The 21,215-nt window shown below is 40.7% G+C and overlaps 2 protein-coding genes across 5 annotated transcripts in view; one reads left to right on the top strand and one right to left on the bottom strand.

Moving 5' to 3' along the window:
* Positions 1-390: 390 nt before the first annotated feature.
* Positions 391-2,738, top strand: LOC127352267 (zinc finger and SCAN domain-containing protein 12-like). The gene is made up of 2 exons (XM_051380528.1): positions 391-657; positions 1,078-2,738. The coding sequence occupies exons 1-2, from the start codon at positions 486-488 to the stop codon at positions 1,920-1,922; spliced, it is 1,017 nt and encodes a 338-aa protein (XP_051236488.1). The 5' UTR covers positions 391-485; the 3' UTR covers positions 1,923-2,738.
* Positions 2,739-3,594: 856 nt separating this feature from the next.
* furina (furin (paired basic amino acid cleaving enzyme) a) overlaps positions 3,595-21,215 on the bottom strand; it is an 80,750-nt gene continuing 63,129 nt past the window's right edge. For 3 of the 4 annotated variants that reach the window (XM_051380464.1, XM_051380466.1, XM_051380467.1), the window contains exons 9-16: positions 19,984-20,196; positions 17,512-17,612; positions 16,159-16,262; positions 15,779-15,896; positions 11,961-12,140; positions 11,753-11,877; positions 9,922-10,044; positions 3,595-8,791 (exon numbers count right to left, since the gene is read on the bottom strand). In XM_051380464.1, the coding sequence (XP_051236424.1) occupies positions 8,184-8,791; positions 9,922-10,044; positions 11,753-11,877; positions 11,961-12,140; positions 15,779-15,896; positions 16,159-16,262; positions 17,512-17,612; positions 19,984-20,196 (1,572 nt within the window). In that variant the 3' untranslated portion in view covers positions 3,595-8,183. The remainder of the gene's footprint in view (positions 8,792-9,921; positions 10,045-11,752; positions 11,878-11,960; positions 12,141-15,778; positions 15,897-16,158; positions 16,263-17,511; positions 17,613-19,983; positions 20,197-21,215) is intronic. The other variant, XM_051380468.1, reaches the window with a different exon arrangement.

The raw sequence follows: 21,215 nt of genomic DNA, 5'->3' as shown, positions 1-21,215 counted from the left end.
AGGCTGCACAGGCTACCTACCTGGCTGAATAACTGGGACATTTAGTGAGCTTTTTACTCAGAATCAGAGTGAAGTGAGTCCATGTTACCATAGGTTGGCAGGTCTTGTTGATTTAAACAACCACAGAAAAAGACTTATGTTTCAAATCTTCACCGCGCTGTGTGTCTTTCTCAGAGGAACATCCAAAATCTAATCTAATATTAAATAAAAACAAAACTCCTATACAAATAAGAATAATTAAATAACATTAATTCTGAGTATAATTCGAAAAAACATTGGTTCTTTTATATAATGTGTAACACAGTTTATTCATAAGACTATTTATAATAATTACTTACCCATTTGCTCCATATTAAACACTTTGAGGTTCCACACGCGTCCGCTGTCGGAAACCAAACATTGTGACACCCAGCGGAAGTAAACAGAGGTAACGCTCCTCGCTGTGTCTGCAGGTGTATCTGGTTATTAAGGAGAAGTAAACAAACATGTCTTCAGTCGAGTATTTGACAGAGTTTGTGAACGAGCGACTGTCTGCTGCTGCGGAGGAAATATTAAGAGTCTTCAAACAACGAATCATCGAGTACGAAGAAGAGATCGAGCGACAGCGCACACTGTTGGCCATCGCCTGGAAACCCAAAGTACAGCTACACAGGATGGGTGTGTGAAACCTAAATAATCTTTTAACAACATATTAGACTCCTATAACATCCCCCATGGTTTGATTATGAATATATTTATCTTTAGATGCAGTGGGGGAACTACAGAGCAGCCAGAGGGAGATGGGCTCCTCTGGAAACATGATTTGTTGACAATATGCTATTTCTGCTGTGTGTAGATTGTGTATGAATTGTGGCTACCATTGATGTATGATTTGTGCATGAGGGTGATTTATCATTACTAAGTCACTTTAATAAAGATACTGCCATTTTTGAAGCCACTATTGATGCATGGCAGCACAATATCATTAACTTCAGATCAGAAAAAACAAATATAAATAGACTTTCCTACTCCCAGCACACTACTTAAATGTCTACAATCACCCTAGTAACCTACTGTATGTCTCCCCTTTCCCTCCAGAGCTCCCACGGCAACATGTCTGCAAGGAGGAGGAGGATCTCCATGAACAGTGTAAAATGGAGAGGAACTCCGGCGAGGCCCGAGAGGACTCAGAGCCTCCACAGATTAAAGAGGAACAGGAGGAAATCTGCACCAGTCAGGAGGAAGAGCATCTTGCCCCAGTGCAGGGGTGGGGTACCTTTATGTTGATTCCAACTTGTGAGGACCAGACCCTGCTTCTGAACCCTGATGAAACCCTTGGTGCAACAGAGAGAGAGACTCCACTCAACATAGGTCAAAGCTGCGTTGTATCAGAATCAAACAGTGACCACGAGCTCCTCTCTCACGACCATCATGCAACTGGAAACGAAGATCACACAGGCGACACAAATGGAAATCCAGAATCAAGTAGAGATGCAGAGCCAAACCCCCAAAAAAGACGCCTAAAAAGAAGCATCTGCAGTAATGATTTATGTAACTCTACGATGTTAAAGGTTCACCTGAATACCCACACAGGTAAACAGTTGTCTAAATGTGACACCTGTGGGAAAGCTTTCAATAAGATGTCCAAACTGAAAAGACACATGATGATCCACACAGGTGAGAAGCCGTACGTTTGCAGCACATGTGGGAAAGCTCAGCGATGTAACACTAACTTGAAAATCCACATGAGGATCCACACAGGCGAGAAGCCGCACGTTTGCATCACCTGCGGGAAAGGATTCAGTCAGACGTCAGACTTGAAAAGACACGCAAGGACTCATACGGGAGAGAAACCATATGGTTGCGTCAGATGTGGGGAACATTACACGTGGAAAAATCAGCTGACAAAACACAAGGAGTCATGCAGTTTAAAATCCATATAACTGAGACGTTCTGGGGAGAAAGTTTTGTAAAATCACATCCCTGAAAACTTGTAATTTAAATTATTATCGATAAGACTTTTCAGCAGTGTGTCAATTAATAACAGGAGCTCCATATTTACATATGCAACATTAATGTACACATGAATGCATCAGTAAAGGGGCTATTATGCGTAATAGTTTTACTGTAAGTGTACTTATTTTTATTTAAGTATATTTTAATGATTTAGTAAAAGATGTGAGTAATTCGTCCACCACTGAACATTTCACAGTTGTCGAATATTGTCTTGTTTAGAAATGTTAAATAAAACCTGGTTTTAGAAAATACATGAAAGTCTATTTGTATTTTAAAAACAGGTGAAATATTCGTATTAGCACTGACAGGTTTTTGTTTATAAGCAAAGTTTTTAAGGGTCTATTGGCAGAAATGGATAATATAATATTCATGGGTATGTTTTCATTAGTGTATTATCACCTGAATATAGGAATCGCGTTTTCTTTACCTTACAATGAGACTTGTTTTTTTTAATTTTTTTTTATCTACAGACGCTGCAGGTTGCCTTCCATGGAGTCCGCCACGTTTCACACTTTACAGCCCGTTCTCATTTGTCATCAAATACAGACGCCAGCAGTGTTCACTTAGTTGCAATCTCCAACTTTACCACTAGATGCCACTAAATCCCCCACACTGGTCCTTTACGACCAAAATGATTTAATAACCAGATTTTGTGCACTCTACGCCATACATCATATTTGAACAGACCATATGTTTTGTATGTGAAATCTTAACTTGTATTAAATGTAAATACTCAAGTACAAGTGCCTCAGTATATTTGTAGATTGTACCTGAACTGTTACATGCTGCTAGCATTGCTGAAGAAAGCCGTTTCTAATTGTAGCTTTTTGTCACGTTTCCACCACAAGAGACAAATGGTCTCAAATGGTTTTATTTTAGTTTTTGTTCACAAAAAAGAGATTTAAAGAAAAGCCTTAAAGTAAATACAATTGTGTAACAGAACTTAAATCATCTCACAAACCCTTAGATGCAACAGAGTGGACTTGACTCCTAGGTTAGAAAACACCAGACAATAATTGTTAAAACTAGCTCACCAGGAACAACAGTATAAAGCTGCTGATACATCAGGATTAATAATGTAATATATTAGTCATAGGGGACAATTTCCTGCAGAACAAGCACTTTAAGTACATTTGCTGATGTTACTTCTTTACTTAAACTTTTGAATGAAGGACTTTTATTCATAACATAATACAGTGTGCTAGTTTTACTTAAAAGGTCTAGTGTGTGGGATTCAGTGGCATCTAGTGGTGTAGTTGCAGATTGCAACCCCTCGGAGGACAGACTATGGTGGCTGTGAAAAACCAAATCCATTCTGGGCTACTGTAGAAACATGGTGGTTCAAGTGGTGGCCTCCATTGAAGAGGACCTGTGGTGTCTGTAGATAAAGGTCATTCTAAGATTTGAATACAACATAATTCCTATATTCAGGTGATTACACACTAATGAAAACATACCTTTGAATATTATATTCTATTTCTGCCAATAGATCCTCCTAAATGTTACACACTGGACCTTTAAGTGAGGGATCTGAGTACTTCTCACCAACCTACATCATCAAACCATATTTATGAGTGCATTTAAGTTAATAAAAACACATTCAAATTTGCATAGATCTTTATTTTTAGTAGAATCTATAATTGACATCAATTAAATAAAAAGAAGAAAAACGAGAGCAAAAAAATCTTTAAATTACAAGAAAATTACACTGCACCATTCATATAGTACAAAAATAGGCCTTATTTTAGAGTTATGTCCCATGTGAAGATAGTCATTCTTGTACATTATTCATAGGTCACAAATCTGTAAGGTACTGTGTGCAGCCACAGGCCAGGAACCTCACGAAGAGGCGGGAGGTGGTAAAACAGAGTCGTCTGAGGCTGCTCCACTTAACCCCCAAAGTGTTTCATATATACTTAAACAAGCATGTGCACAAACAGACGCACGCAATTCTGATTCAGCCCTTAAGTTAATGGAGATGGGATACATTCTACCTCCTCCCTCCACAGCTGCTGAACATACAAGGTGTCACTGCAGATCTACAGGAAAGGCAGAGATGACAGAATGATATCAACAACACTTGTAATGTAAGTGAAGAGGTCGATGGACTGTGACAACCTGAAAGCAACACGTCGTAACACTAAACAGACAGCATTAAAATGATTGTCTTTGGTTATGCCAAAGATATTGCTCCTATTAACTCCATCCGACTTCATATTGATCACTTCACACTACATCCTAAGGCAGGACTGAAGCAACATTGAGCTCCATGTTAAATAAATCAGCTGTATAAAGAAAAAAGCCTCCATCATTCCCACGGGCGAGTCTTTTCTTTAAAGCCAGAGGAGACAATTTGCAAAGAACGAATTTTTCTCTTAACATTTCTGTTACTTTTTACATGAAACGGCTTCACACTTCCGACACAATTAGAGAAGCTCTTCTGTTGTTAGTGTGTAATTTCCATCACATTCTTGCAGTGAAAGAGTAAGATGACCTGCTAATGGTTTTCAGCAGCTCCCCGTGCTTTGGAAGCACTAGCTACTTAATGCTGCCCGCATTCATGATTTTCTTAGAAGAACACTCAAATGCACAAAGCTCCGAGTTTATCAGTTTAAAGTTTTCTGAGTTTTTCAAACTGAATACAACATTAAGCTAAGATGAATAAATAATTTTGTGTACGCCCTCGGGGGGGCCAGAGCAACTTGTCTGAACACCCCAAAATGTTGCACTTCAGAGGAAGCTTAATTCTCTATGGAAGCAATATAAACCTTTTGGAAGGGAAGATGCATAATGGATAATATTGACAAGACTGAGCATCAATTAGTCAATATGAATCGCAAACAAATTGGTCCACTTTATAGTTCTTCTAAAAATGCAAACTGAGCATTCAGAGTTTAAGAAAATAGTTTATGGAAGCAAATTTGTTGCCGCATTAGCCCATTATCTGTTTACACACTCAAGTCCGAGGCTGGAGTTATTACATTTTTAAATTAGCACCCTCCTTAAACTGGGGCTTATCAAAGCCTCAATGGCAGTAGGCACTAATGTACATCGCACAAAGAGCGATGCAGCACACACTCGTTATTCTGCAGCCACATTAGCTCTGTTCCTTTAGAGGGCACTTTCTCTAAATCCATGCGCTCGGATTGGTTTCCAATCCAGTTTAGTGCTTCCTGGCTGAAACTACCACGATAAGCCAAATGTGCAGCACCTGCACTGGCCATCTGAGATGAATTAAGCTTCCTGGCTCAGCGCTGTGTTTGAGAGCATACATACCAATCTTTCTCCATGCTTTTCAAGAGGCTGTTGTATTGGTTTGAAACTCTTCTTCTTCTCTGCTATTTTTTTCCCCTTTGAACCCTCTCTGAACACGCTTTTGCAATTTAAATCACATTCAGCTCTGCATATTTATGAATAAAACCTTCTGAGAAGGCTTTTCAACACAAGTGGTTAAATTAAAATCGATTTGTTTTGTGTGCTTGTGCATCTTCTCGCCCTCAAAAGAAAGGAAACTGTTTGATTGTCGGTGACATGAACTTAAAAAACGAAAAGGTCTTCACCTCTGATGGAGCCGCCCGGGTACTGAGTATGAGAGGTGAGGCAAAACAAACATCCCAAACAATTTTGAAAATGATTTAGTACATAACCGCTGGCCAGCAAGATCTATGGACAATCCTTCTACCCATTTTATTTTCAATAACAGGTTTTAAAGCCCAGGTGTGCCTGCCCATGAATGCTGATCCTAAAGGCAATACATTTTAGGAGTGATAGGAGGTTAGGAGACTAGAATTTACACAGCAGCTTTACAATTGCTTGTTTCTCTTCTAAAACATAAATTTGACTTACATGCCTATCCCCCTAAATCTTTCCCGAGAAGCGTTTTCATATCTGACCTACATATAATTTGACCTCTATAATCATTAACAGCTCCTCTAACAGCGTATGAACCCTTGCTGAATGATATGAGAGGTAGATAAAAGGATGAGCAGCTGCAGTTTTGAATGCATGTCATCACCATGACAACCTCTCTCAGCAAGCTCCACTGTTTTTATACTGGAAATGAGAAAATAATAATAATAATAATAATTTCAACATAGTAGAAAAAGAGATCAGTGGATTCAAAATGGCTACTCTGGATTAAATCATGAGATGCATATTTTAGATGATAACCAGCCCGGGAGAAAAATCACTTTAAAACAATCTTCCCTAAAAGGTATGATTAAAATCTCTCAGAATAAATAGTTGCTGCAGTATCATTCAGAATATAATTAATTGGCAAGTACACTGAAGAGATAATATGAAATTCAGAGTAGATGAAGACTGGAGGGTAAAAGCAGAGACACTGATGAGATGTGGAGTCTCAACGCAGGATTTCTAAATAGTATTCAAGATTTGAAGAAGACAGCAGAGACGAAGGAAACCTTCACTTCAGAGGGCTGATAAACATTTCTCCACTTCATATGCAGTAAACTAAGACACACACACACACACACACACACACACACACACACACACACACACACACACACACACACACACACACACACACACACACACACACACACACACACACACACACACACACACACGTTTCAGTCATTATGATATGAGGCGTGTGTTTGTAGTGCTAATGTGCTCTGACAAAAAGAGAAAGCATCAATGTGCTGTCTCTGTCTGCTCTGTCAAGAAATCAATCACAGGTGACTCAACACCTGCCAGCTGATTTGAGAAGCTCTTGTGCTCAACAGTCACATATTGTTTTGGGTCCCATCAGCACCTCGGCGGCAGTTCTAACAGCCCCGCGATATGAGAACATCAGACACAGAAATTAAATATCCCTGGAAGGGACTGTGCCTCGGGGTAGACTGAATAGTATGTGTGTGTGTGTGTTTTTCTTTAATTCTTTTTATGTGATGGTTTCATGTGATGGATGTCCTACTACAAGTGCAGGAGAATTTATAGTTTCCAAACCGGAATAAATGAGTCCATCTTAAATCCCAAAAGGCGGAAGGAATCTTTGCTAGTTGTGTGACTCACAGTATGTTCTGCCAGAGCTGAGAGAGATCTTACCAGATTGAGTGCACAATACGAGAACTGAAATCACACCTCGATCAATAACTGTACAGAAAAAAACACTGTATGAGAGATGGATTTTCTTTCAAGTAAATACATATATAACATCATCATCATAAAGAGAAAGCTCTCAAACAGTCTGTTTTGCTTCTCTAATGGTTTATAATCATGTGTCACCAGTCAAAGCCAGGGCATTTCGAACTATCAGGCTTTTGATTTGTGCATCTTTAAAATGTGAATCGCTACAGATAAGTGGTGGTTTTCTGAACAGATTTTGGATGTTGATGTCACTTAACTACACTTGGGAGAGAATCAATGTTTCCAAATCCGATTTCATGCCTCATAATACCATTTTTTGTTATCACTTTAAAGTTAAAGTACTAAATGTGACAGGGCCAGCCTTAGCTTTCTCTATAAAGGGCACTACACTGTTCATCAGATTTTACACGCTCACATTCACAGACACACACAGACAGACACAGACACAGACACAGACACACACACACACACACAGACACACACACAGACAGACACAGACAGACAGACAGACAGACAGACAGACAGACAGACAGACAGACAGACAGACAGACAGACACACACACACACACACACACACACACACACACACACACACACACACACACACACACACACACCTCACATTCAACAATCTCATCTGGCTACTGCACTGAGACTGATGGAAAGAGAAAAAAAAGAGGAAGAAAGCAAATAATAATCATTTGTTTACTGTAACAAAAAGGAGCTGGAGGGGAAAATAGACTCTGCACAGACAGACACTGTTAGTGATTGAGGGCAAGAGGAGGGAGAGAGCCAGTTTAATAGAAATGCACCCAAGTGTGAACAGAGCAAAGCTCGGGCCATCCCGAGCTCTGAGAGACAGCGGCTTCCTATCAGGTCCTCCCACAGCAGAGTGGAAGAGGAGATCCTGAAGCAGGACTCAGATGAGACCCAGTAAGACAGAGACAGAAAAAAGGGATGAGAGATAAAACCAGAAAAGACTGTGAAAGGACAGTTACCACAGCCCTGAATTATCAGACAAATGTGGGGGTGAGAGGATTTAAAAGCAGGAGAGAAGGAGGGATGTGGGGGAGGCATTAAAGAGCACTTTGTGTTTTGATAAAGGCAGTCTTCTCATTGTGGACGTCAAACTCTTCGTTTTCGGAGTCTGTGTTTACCTCTTCATCCCCCCACACTGTCGGGATGCCACGGTATGACACCACCCTATTTCCCCCCAGGCTGAAGCTGCCCCCGAGGCCGCCACCAGCCTCCAGAGAGGGCAACTTAATGAGCGCGCCTGAGCGCAGCTGCAGCAGCAGGAAGATGCCAGCGAATGTGGCGATGATGGCTATGCAGCTGAGCACAGCGATGGTGATGGGCAGCCGGGAGCTCAGCTGGAGCTCCGATCCCGGGTGCCCCTGGCCTGCCGTGAAGCTGCCAGGGGACTCTCGCATGTACTGGTTGAGGTGCAGGCAGGTGCCAGAGATGGGGTCCAGGGAGCTGTGAGGGGGGCAGGACAGGCAGGCCCGAGGGCTGAGGCTACTGCAGGTCAGGCAGGGCGGTGGGCAGGGCAGGCAGGCTGGGACGGAAGCTGGTGGTATCGAGTTTCCCACTGTGTAGTTGAGGGGCTGGGAGCCCACTGAGAAGCCTGCTGGACATTCTTTCACACAGCCATGCTGAAAGAGGTAGTAGCCGGTGTCGCACTCTGTAACACAGAGAAACAAAACTGAAATAAATGGCCGCACGCACATTTTACCTCTTTATATGAGTCAGAACACCTAAAAAACAGGGAACCAGGCTTCCTGCCCAGACAGTTGAGACTCAGATAACACAATAATAAAGCACAATAGGTCCAACATTTCTGCATTTATTTCAGCCAAGAGTTGTAGTAAAATGTTGAGACAGGGCAATTTTCAAGTTTCAAGGCAATTATGTTTTGAGGTTGCCATTTTCACTTTTGTTAGTGCTACTTTTGCTCACTTAAAAGAAATCCGATGACAAAAAACTTTGAAATTTATATGCTGAGTGCAGCATGTTTAAGTCAACAGAACAATTTCCATATGCAGCAAGTACAGATGCAGACCACTGCCTATAATGGCAATTAACAGACTGTGGGTGCTGGGGGTAACAGAGCTGAAAACAGCAGTGTGAGCCAACAGAAGGAGGAAAATCTAATCTACTGCAGGGTCTCGTCAATTTGTTCCAAAACAGAGGAAACTACAGTTGTAAGCCGAGAGTCAGAGAGCACTGTGTACTACATGATACATGATAATCACAACATATGATAATCAAATACATCATAATTATATTCAGTTCACATCAAAATGATCCTGTGTATGATCTTGTCTGCCAGTGTGTACGTACCTCTGACAGCCTGTAGGGGTCAGACTGACAACATGTAGCTGGACTTGACATTATGTTGAGACCTTGCCTATAGCACTATTTGGATTAGGTAGGAGATGGCAGTATGGACACCATTAAATTTAAATGAGATTATTAAAAAGGGACCTGGGGTGAAATTTAATTTGATCTCATCAGAAGTTAGATCTTCATTTAAAATGGATACTGATGCTAAGCTACATAATGGCGTTTGCAGGAAGAGTTTGAATAAGATAATCGAGTGACTTTCAAATAGGTCTGCTCACTGTTGACGTAGAGAGACGGATGCAGCTGAGAACACATGGGATAATATTTCACCCCGTTCACCTCACAACATCCAGGCTACTTCACAGGTCACATCTCAACATGACTCAGTAATTACACTACCCCTCCTCGGGTGTTGTGACAGCAACTTCCTGTGAGGGACAAACTGGGGACAAGAGATACCAGACTTACCGATGCATATCTGCCTCAGGTCCAAGGTCTTGCAGCTGCCGTTGCCAGGCTGAGACGTGACGGAGGAGCTGGAAGATGCTGAGCCGGTGCCATACAGCACCAGGGTGAACTGGGTCAGAGTGCCTGAGCAGAGAGATAGAGACGGAGATAAAAACTGAAATTAACCCGGGAAGAAATGTAGGACTGTCAAAAACAGCAAGGCTCCGGCATTCCCCAGGGTGGATTTAGTAAATGTACCCTCTTCTCATTGTAGACGCTTGGATTTTCTGCATAAAGTGACAGAAAATGACTCCTTGAAATGAGTCGCAATTTAAAAGACAGCATGATTTCACTCTGTACCTAATAAGAGTGTTATAAAGTGTATGTCTCTGAAGAATCATTCAAGTGTGAGGCCTTGTGAGAGGTTCCACTTTAGTAAATCTCTCCTTACTGAGGAGGTGTGAGACATTCATCTACATTGGTTTTCTGGGGTTTTCTTGGCTTCTGAATACTGTGTTGTGGGTGGATCCGCTTAGTCCAGATGCAGACGGTTGTCGGTGGATGATCCAAGGGCAAACAACCAGAGTGAAGTATTCACTCCCCTGCTTTATCATGCTCTCTGCTATAACAAAACAGATTGCTGCAGAGCTACACAGAGTCAGCCTCACAGCTCCTATAAAGAGAACAAGGGCACAGGAGCCACTTGATCCCTAATCTCCTGGCACTGAACCTTCAACCCTCGAGCTGAACCTTAGACTCAGCAGATTAATACATGTGTTGATTAACATTCAGACAAGGTGACTGCAACACCTCCGGTTTAAATCCACCTGAGGACTTTAGTTACATGTCGTGCACCTCTCTCTTCTCCTGTGTTTCCTGTCTTTATCTCTCCACTCAAACAAAGAAACAAAGAAACATGTATATAATCACTGTAAATTCACGCAATATGCTGATTAATAGATTAAACATTTTAACACTTTATTATTATTATTTGCTTCCAATAATTGTTCTATCCAATAGTTATTTTTCAAGTTTTCAACATAATATTGCCTTTACTTTGCATATGAGAATCAGGATTTAGTATTCTGTTTTATGTTATTAAGGCTGGGGGTATATGAGTAATGTTTGTTTGGATTTAGGTGGGTTTTTGTCTGGTTTTAAATGATGTTGTTTTCTTGCTTTTGTCTCTTAATTATGGTAATTAAATTATTAGTTAACTGAGAATTTTTTTCATCATTGAAATCATTTATCAAGCAAAACCACCAAACACCCCGGCTTCTTAAATGTAAGTATTTTCTGCTTTTCTTTTCTTAATATAACTTTAGGTTTTAGACTGTTGGTCAGACAAAACAAGTAATAAGAGTGTAACAATGTAACAATGAATAAATTATTCAGAAAAGTAATTGACAGATTAATCAGTAATCATTAGTTATTAGCCCTATCTCAAATACAATTAAAAAAACCAAACTCCAAATCAAATCTTTTTATTATCAATTTATTATATATTTTTTAATTAAATCTGTTTGCAGCAATAATCCTGGGCAGACACAAATGTGTATTTTTATCCAGTGTGTATAAAGCTTTTCAGATCCACCAGAAAATAGTCTGGGACCTAGCCAAGAAGAACTGCCATCCATTTTGGGGATAAGTATGCTTGAGAAAGGGCAGGTGTTTTTAAATCATAAATCATTTTTTCAAGAGCTACCAACTCATTGCACAATCCAGTTTGCCGTACAAAACACACAATTTTGCGGTCCTGGCGGTCATTTGGATTAATTCTAGATATGACCACACAAACATGAAAATCCACCATAATGTACATTTCTTGAATATAACAACAAGGGTAATTTACCGTAGTCACTGGCACCAGCCACGTTCTCAATCTCCAGCGTCCACGCCCCCCTGGGGTTCTCATCCCAGGAGTGGGTGGTCATGAAAGCCCAGTCATTAAAACCTTCTGACGAGTAGTCGTGAGGCCTGCAGGAGAACGTCAAGCATGAGTGTCAACACTTGGAATGCACCAATTTGTACTGTGCGCCTGTGTGTTTGTATGTTTGTACCTGGGGTGGAGAAGCGTGGAGCGCGTCCCAGCAGGACTAATGAGGTGGATAGCCAGGTTTCCCCTCCGGTTGTAGGACAAGGTGAGCCGGGCCTGGACGTGCTCTAATGAGGTCACGTGACTGTCTGTGCCAATGCAGGCATCCACACTCATGTTAATCGATAAATGGCTGCCGATGTTCCTGTCAAACGTGAGAAACGACATGCAAGGAAGATACATTAAGACAGTGGTGTGCATTAGTTGTAGGTTGTTGCAGCTGAAATCATTACTGGCTCGTTCTGAGCTTGGGATAAGCTACACTCCAGATAACTGTGTGAGTGTGACATTTTGCTCCTGGCCAGTGTGCGAGCCTGCAAAGGGTGAAGAGTTTGTGGCCTCGAACAGGATTAATGTCTCGCAACCTGTAGCACCAGTGTCCTCTCTGGAAGTAAAGCACCCACCTCTTTTTACTCCCCCCTAAATCCGCTTAGGAGATTACATGCATCCACAACAATTCTGAGGAGGAGGAAGGCACTGTGGTTTTAGTGACACAGAGGTTCCCAAATTATAGGCAAGATGTGGTGTGATCACTAACGTGTCGTGCTGTTTAAAGACACAGTCCCTCCAGGTTCAGTCTGATACAGTTAATGTTTCATGCTGCATTAAAAAGGACAATTTAAAACGCCTTTGACTTTTGCAACAGCCTCACATGGGAATTGTCTAAAAAGGTTAATTCAGAGCCCTTTTCTAGATGTCAACAAGTCACAATGACTGTCCACAATATTATTATTATTATTATTATTATTATGTAAATTTGTAGCAACGCAGTCCTTCAACATTTGCATGCCTTGGCAATTGCAAAATGTATTTTGTGGTGTTTGTAGGCAGGGTCAGAAAGCACTGGAGAAGGAAATGTATACAAATGGCTGCCGAGCTGATTTATCATTGTGAGTTGACCACTGCGGCACAGGCATCTGTGATTTAAGGGCTAGCAGAAGCAAAATTTGTGGCACTGTTGGAGGCATGGCATCTGTTTTTACAAGCACATGCAGAACAGACAGAGGGGGGATGTGCTACAAACCTATAAAACAATCTGCTATTCAGTCACTGTGGAAAATCAACGAGTGAATGAGAGCAGCGATGGCCCTTTTTGTTATCAACATGTCAGTAGCACCTCCGTGATGATAGTAAACACTATTGCTGAAAATTAAAAGATGCCTGTAAAATAACACAAGCCTTCTCTGTTCAGCATCACCAAAACATAACCCAAGCCAAAACACAGACACTGCACAAACAATATTATTTAATTTTTCTGTTGCCTTCTGCTTGAATTTGTTTTTTTCCCTTGGCACTCAGCAGATCCTCTCCAATGCACCACAATCACATACTTATTACATATTGGGGATAATTTATTAAATTTTTATTTTAATTAAAATCAGTTTACAATTATACTCCTGGGGAGACACAAATGTGTATTTTCGTCCAGTGTTGTATGAAGCTTTTCAGAACCACCAAAAAATAGTCTGGGAGTCAGCCATCCATTTTGGTGGTGAGTACGCTTCAGAAAGGATACGGTGTTTCTAAATCATAAATCACTTTTTGAAGAGCTACCAACTTATGCAACACACAAATTGCAGTCCTGGTGGTAATTTGGATAATTTGCATCCTATTTAAAAAGGTCCAGTGTGTAACATTTAGAGGGTCTATTGGCAGAATATACAGTATGTTTTCATTAGCCCAGAACAGACCAACCAAACACTGGCTCTAGATAGAGCCTTCAGCGTTTTTTCGTGAGTTTCGCAGCCACCATAGTTTCTCCTGCTCACTTGGAAGGCTGAGCTGTATTCAAATGGTTGCAATATGCAACTTCAACTCAGGATGCCACTAAATCCTACACAGTGGGCATTTAAGTCTTTCACAACAAGGTGTGTATACCCACTGTCACATTCACTGTTGAAACAATCTCTGTTAGACACAAGCTTATAGGAACTCATGCAAAGACCTCATGCTTTAAGGCACACTCCATTAACAGAAGATTAGGTCTACTAATTTTACTAATTTAAATAAAAAAAACTGAAATCCGTAAACCAATCTTTCCATACACAGAATAACAATTGACTCAAAGTTATTCATTCATCATCTATGATGTAGTACTGTACGTATGTATTACTGCAATTTTCTTCGGAAATGTGTCCTGTCTGAGTACACCATCATGATTTGGATGTAATTGACAGTGAGAAAGACGAAGAACACCTACCTGCTCACTTATTTCAAGTCACTCTTGATAAGTGAGTCAGCTAAACACCTAAAATGTAAATTGAATAACCTGCCTTGACTGCTGCTCCCAGACGCTCGAACCATCTGTTCTGAGCATCTCATAGCTGCGGTAAAAGAGAGAGAAACCTCAAACCCAGCGAGAGAAGTGACAGGGAGCGCATAATGAAGAAGAGACGAGACGTCGGGCTGTGTTTAGACTGTGACGCTAGGAAAAAGAGGAAGAAAATGGCTGAGGAGAAATATTGAGTCTAAACAGTGAAAGGGACACGAGTTGACAAATTACGATTTCTCTTTTAAATCCTCCCTCTCGTACTGATCCGAGTGCCAACACACACACACACACCCCGACACGGAGCATTTCAACAGGCGTGCTGAAGATGAGGACATAATGTGTCACTGCAGCAAAGCATGACAGCTCAGACAAACGCGAGCATCTCCTACACCTGCATTCTGTTATGGACCGATTCCTCTTTTTACTTATTGTGTCTCAAACATCCAGGTTGAGCTCATCTTGCTGCCAATTCACAGGCTTAGTTTACATCAAGCCAAAACAATCTATATAACAAAGTATTCATTGTGCATCTGTTCTGCCATGTCTTGTAATGGTATATTGACTGCTGTAATGTTATCAGTATAAATGATCTTTCTGATCACATCTGCTTTGCTGATCCCTGATACTCCACTCATATTTGATCCATTTTATCATGGGTTTGTGTTACATGGTTAGTTACCTCTGTGTTTGATGTGCTGCTGCCACCATAGTCAGTGAGCCACAGTGAGACAGATTAAAGCAGGAATTATACTTTCTGTGTCTATGAGTATGCAAGGGTCTGTGTAAAATCATCATCAGAGGGTGTATGTGCAGGCTCTATACGGACATCTGCCAATTTGTTGTGACCGCATGGACTGTCTACACAGCCACTACCATGTAGGGAATACGTCCTCCAAGCAAATCCCAAAAAATAGTAGAAACAGAAGTACTTCAACATGTAATTATTCTTCAAATTTAAAATGTGCACATCAGCGTAACAGACTGTAACTTGTACTCCAGCAGGGGGCGTTTCTAAAACATCCCGTCCATCTGACCCACTGAATGTAATATGTAAGCAAGGCTATGGCTAGCCGTGCTGAACAGATAATCATTACATCAAACCAGTTGGACTGATTTGACACATGAATGAAAAAATAGTGGCTTAAAATAAGGCAGTTTGCTTGGTTTGTAAAATGCAACTGTCTTACAATAACGTCAGCTTGTCAGTCAAGCGAGGCAGCAGAGGCACCATCGAGGGAACGGAACAACATTAATCAATGTAGTTTTGGATTAGGCTACGTGGACTGCATTCAAATTAATCAGGACAAATTACTTGTTAAGTCTAATTAGTTTAAACCATTTTTTTTAAGTGACAGCTATAATATGTGTAGACACTTGCAATCAGGGTCTTGAGATAAATTCAGTGAGCTGTGAGTGAGTGTGTGTGTGTGTGTGTGTGTGTGTGTGTGTGTGTGTGTGTGTGTGTGTGTGTGTGTGTGTGTGTGTAGTGTAGTGTAGTGTAGTGTACTAACCTTGGCTCACTGACCATGGAGATCACACATTTCCGCTGTGGCCCCACACTGGTCCACGTCTTTGCCAGTGCTACAATTGCACTGGCATCAAGTAGACCATATCCATATGAATGGCTAACTACAGAGACCAGAGAGAAAAAGGAGAAACAGACACATGAATGTTGGCCTGCTGGGAGCAGTATCCTCTCCCAGTTCCAACTTTATAGACCAGCTACACAGTGTGTATCCCATTTTAAGCCTTCACACAACCGCTCTGTCCAATTCTGGGGCATTCCATCTCTAAAGGCAATTTTGGTTTATTGGATGCATAACATTAATGAGCCTCAAAGGCCTCTGCAAACTGCAGAGGGCAGACGATAACTTGGAAGGAGGTGCTGTACCTTTGCGCCCAACCCCATTGGTTCTCCAGTCATTGGTGAGCAGGTGGGCAGGGTGAGAAGTTCGTACAACCAGATGTTGCATGTCCCTCCAGGTCAGGTTTTTACTGTGTATATGCAATCACACACAGAGCCACATAAAGAGAGAGAGAGAGAGAGAGAGAGAGAGAGAGAGAGAGAGAGAGAGAGAGAGAGAGAGAGAGAGAGAGAGAGAGAGAGAGAGAGAGAGGCGCACACACACACACACACACACACACAAAAACACACACACACACGGTAAGACTAAATAAAGTTGAGGCACTCAAGCAGATCAAACAGACGCGTCTGAGAATACATCCTACAGAGTTAAGTTGCAGGTGGCCAGCTGATTAAATACAGAATACAATAAAGTACCAGTCACATTCTTTCCTGAATTACGTTAAATCTTCAGTCAACATGTGTTTCAACTCTTTCCGCCCTTTGGCAAAATGTATAATAAAGTGAAAACCTGAAAAATGCAGGTTTGAATGGACGTGGCACAAAAAAGGGTTACAAGAGGTCACAGTTGGGTTTAACTTTAAATGTATTATCTTATTATCCTCTTATTGTGGATTTACCAAAATAAAATGCATATTATGTAGCAACTTTGCTCAATCACTTTCTCATCAAATCCGTTCCTAATTGCAATCCTTTTCTATCACTTCACTCTTTTTTGCCACAAGACTAATTACTCATTTTCAGGACTGTACTGTGGCTCATGTTTGTCCCTCCATTAGTGCTGTGTGACTGGATAAGAGTGATTAGTGCTTACATCAAATTGTGCTGTTTTTGCAAATGCTCTGCAAAAGTCTGTCAGGCAGAAGGGTTCAAAAGTAATTCATAAAATGGGATAATCAAGCAGAATTGATGCACAAACATGCAGCACCGGCGGTTAAAGCCTGATTTAATATGAGAGTGTTAAATTTATAATCGGCTTTCCAAAAAGTATGTGCCAAAAAAAAAAAAAAAAAAAAAAAATATATATATATTTTACCTGTTGCTACTAAATGACCAATTTGCAGTTAGGAAACTTCTAACCACATGCTAGAAACTGATAACAGTGGGGCATTCATTCAAACTACTTTGGCTTTTGCAATATTTAATGTGCCTGCGCGTTCTGAAAATGACAAATCTTTCTCTGGAATAATTACTTAACAGTCTAATCGTGAGTTTGTTCTGTACAAATTCTATTGAACAGTTTTCTATTACATTGGATTAAATGATGTTAATCAACAAAAGTCAGTGAAATATGGAAAAGGGAAGGTGAGAATGAGGCTGTAGAGCTGAAGAGAATTTCAAGTCTTGGTAAAACTCAGAAACATAGTGATAAGCACTTACTTGGCCTCAAGGGCAAGGGCGATGATCCCAGCAGCCAGCGGGGCGGAGGCAGACGTGCCTGTGTGAGAGTCTGTGCATTTTGATTTGAGGTCTGTAGTCACCTAAGGAAGACGAACACAGTTGTGCTTAAATAGACAAAAACTGACAAAGTGGAAAAATGTTCTCGAAACATTCACCTTAAGTTATTATTCCAATTCCGTTTTATAACTTTGGTCTCATCCTCATACACTAATACAAATCCTACACTTTTACCAGAACGGAATAATTCTGAATAAATTCACAAAATAACTGAACTCTTTTCATCTGATAATTTCACTCACTTCTTCTCTTACTGTCTCATACGTATTTGCTCCCTGGACCAGCTGGAAAATCAAAACGGGGAAAATGGTATTACTAATGCTCACCCTCTCTCTCTCTCTCTCTCTCGCTCTCTCTCTCAACAGCTACCAGTGAGATGTCTTTGAGCAAGACTCTTTTTAGCTCCAGTAGAGATCTCCTCAGCAACCCAGTTGTACTGGGCAGCTCCCAAGAGCGAATTTCTACAGCTGCATGAATATATGGCAAAGTGGTGCAGAACCAGCATGTTTGTACTCAGCACAACCCATCTCAAGAAGGATAACGGTTACAAAACACTGTCTTTTGAAAAGCCCACCAACGGTATAATCCTAAAGGGGAAGTCAATCTATGTAAGATTTCAAAAATTAAGAATAAGAAGTCTACTCTATATGCTGACCAATGCAGAGCCTCCAGAACCTCATCATTTAATGGACAGAACAGAATGATAAATGAATTGGCAGAACTGATTTTAATGGTCCGATTATGCATTCAGAAGCTTTCCATATCCCACTTACTTTAAATTGAAAAAGAGGGATAATATAAGTGTAATTAAAAAAAAAACAAACACAAATTAAGATATTTACTGCTGCATAACCCCAGAGGTCCCACGCTCTCTCTTCTACTCCATCTCTTCATTCCCGAGTTCATGAGTGACAGCACAATTAAATGAGTACAGCACTGAAGCATTAAGGGACCAGCCACATGTCACAGAGATGTCATAAGCTGTCCATTCAGTTGGTCTGGCTGCTAGACTATGCTAGAGAAAGAGTGTGTGTGTGTGTGTGTGTGTGTGTGTGTGTGTGAGTGTGGGTGTGAGTGTGAGTGTGAGTGTGAGTGTGAGTGTGTGTGTGTGTGTGTGTGTGTGTGTGTGTGTGTGTGTGTGATTATCGTGTTTGTGAGAAGAATATTAAGCAGCAACAGATTGCCAGATGGAGTTTCAGCCGTTTACTATTCGTAATAATTTTAATGGCCCAAGACAGGATGAATGGAGGATAGGAGGAGTAAAGAAAAGAAGTAAAGAATGAAGTAGTTGTAGTTGTAATTCTGTTGTTCCAGCTTCTCAAATTCTAATATTTTCCGGTTTTCTGTCTTCTGTGGAAATAAGAGGCATCTTTTGGTTTTGGGCTGCTGATCGAACAAAATAAGACATTTAAGGGATGACATCAATAAATCATAATTTATTTAATCTTTTCTGACTATTTATATACCAAACGAATCATTTAATCAAGAAAATAATTGGTGGATCAATTGATAGTTAAGATAATCATTACTTGCAGCTATATATGTGTGTGAATGTAAATTCATCTAGCATACAGTATGATCAAGTGGCATTCCTAAAGGGTTTAGAAACACTGAAAGATTCAGCGATAAAGAGAAAATATTATTGTCGGATTCTCATTATACATAGGCCTGTATATGTTTGGTATTTGATCACATTAACTGTGGCAGTTACTGGGTAAAACTGATTAATATATACATAAAACCAACTACACCACAAACCACAAAGCCAAACATATTCAGTTTACAATTTGAGGCTGGAACTTGTTGATAAATAACTTTAAAGATTAAAAGGTAACCTGTGGCAATTTTGGACCTCTAGTAGCACTATAGAGCAGTTTTTTGTTTTTTTTTTATGAGTGGGTGCTTGTGTTGTTCCCCTCATGTACATGCACGGGGATGCGATGCACATGAATGTGGGTGATGCGACACACATTCCTGCCAATGGTTTCACACTATTACACTGATCTACAGGAGGAGGTAACACGGTAAGAAATGCAGCAATGCAGCAGCAAAGGCAGGGAAGATTAAGACTGAAAGCAAGTTAACATGAATGTAAACGATGCAGGTTTCAAAATGTTTGAAAAACTGGCTTTGGAAATGTTTTATGAGAAAGGATTCACCATGTTTGTTAGACCTCAAGGATACACACAATGTGATTTGGTGAGTTTACACTGAATGTAAACATACATTCAGGGTAAACAAGAAAACTCCAGAGGGCACCTTTAATTAATCAAAATTGTTGTTGCTGAATCGACTGATCAGCACTAATTATAATCAGACTGTTGCTAAAGGAAAAAAAAGCACAAGGAGAGGAAGAGAAAGAGAGAAAAGACACTGGATACAACCGTAACTCACTATCTGTTTCTCATTGAGGTTCCCCGAGCTGTAGGTGGTGGCGAGGGTGGAGGAGCAAGCCTCGCTGTACCAGGGGACATTGCCGTTCTGTGTGGAGCTGCTGATGGACAGGGTGTAGATGCTGTTGGTGTAGCCGTCGCAGTTACAGCTGTCCTTCTCCCTCCCTCCATTCCCAGAAGCCCACACAAAGATGGAGCCCAAACCGCCACGACCCTGGAGAACGTACAGTACATTCAGACAAATGGTAAAAGACAACCACAGACCCTTTCATTCTTTCATGCCACTGGACCAAAATCTTATACAATGTTTAATAGGAATCCCAATTATAGTAGGGCAAATTAATTCCAGGGCTCATTTCAAAAGGGCCCATTAAAACGCAGCATACATCACAGGGTGGTCACTCAGTAAATTAAAAAGAGCTAAATATCGCATGACAGCAATGCAATACAAAAAGGCACTATATGACAGCAGCTCATTGTGATAAATCATCCAACCTCTCAGCCTTTGAAGTGCAATAATTTTCATCTAAGAGCTGCTTCATTGTATTGAGTGGAACTGTCTCTCTCTGCATTGATCAAACCCAGCTATGCACCACCCACACCACCATCTGACAACACTGTCACTGTGGCAATTATCTCAGTAGTCAGTGTCAGCGGTTCCAATCAGCTTTATGGCACATGCCTTGAATCCTACCACTCCATAACAAGAGTCAGTGTTAGCTGGATGGATGTGGGTATTTATGGAGTCCAGATGTGAGAGCCTGGGGTGTGATCTGTATGCTTATTAATCTGTTGACTTGTTCATTTTATGTATCCGACACTGTCCCATGCATTAAAACGAATGCTCCTATCAACAACAGGACTGGTCACATGGCAGTGTGGTACATTTTTGCTTAATATTTAGATGCTGTTAAATGCTGACAAGCCACTTTTTAAAATTACCCCCCCTTAAACTGTCTTAACTTGCATATGCATAGTTAGGAATGTGTTTGGGAGCCTTTGATTAGAAATGCTTGTCAAGTAATTTAAAGCTCCCAGTGTTTGATTAGATTTTTTTAAAAACACTTCACATTCAAAGAGACCTCATGCTGACTGACTGAAAGAGTTGGGAGATAAAAGATGAGCTGGCAGTTTAAGAAGCACTCTTCAACTAACAATGAATATATTTTAAAAAATCAACTTTTCATACTTAAATTCTATCAGTACTGCTTCTATTCATTTTCCAAGATTTTT

The sequence above is a fragment of the Dicentrarchus labrax genome, unplaced genomic scaffold (genome assembly GCF_905237075.1).
Source record: "Dicentrarchus labrax unplaced genomic scaffold, dlabrax2021, whole genome shotgun sequence".
Lineage (NCBI taxonomy): Eukaryota > Metazoa > Chordata > Actinopteri > Moronidae > Dicentrarchus > Dicentrarchus labrax.
Note: the sequence above shows the minus strand (reverse complement) of the source record. Positions and strands in the feature narration are given on the sequence as shown.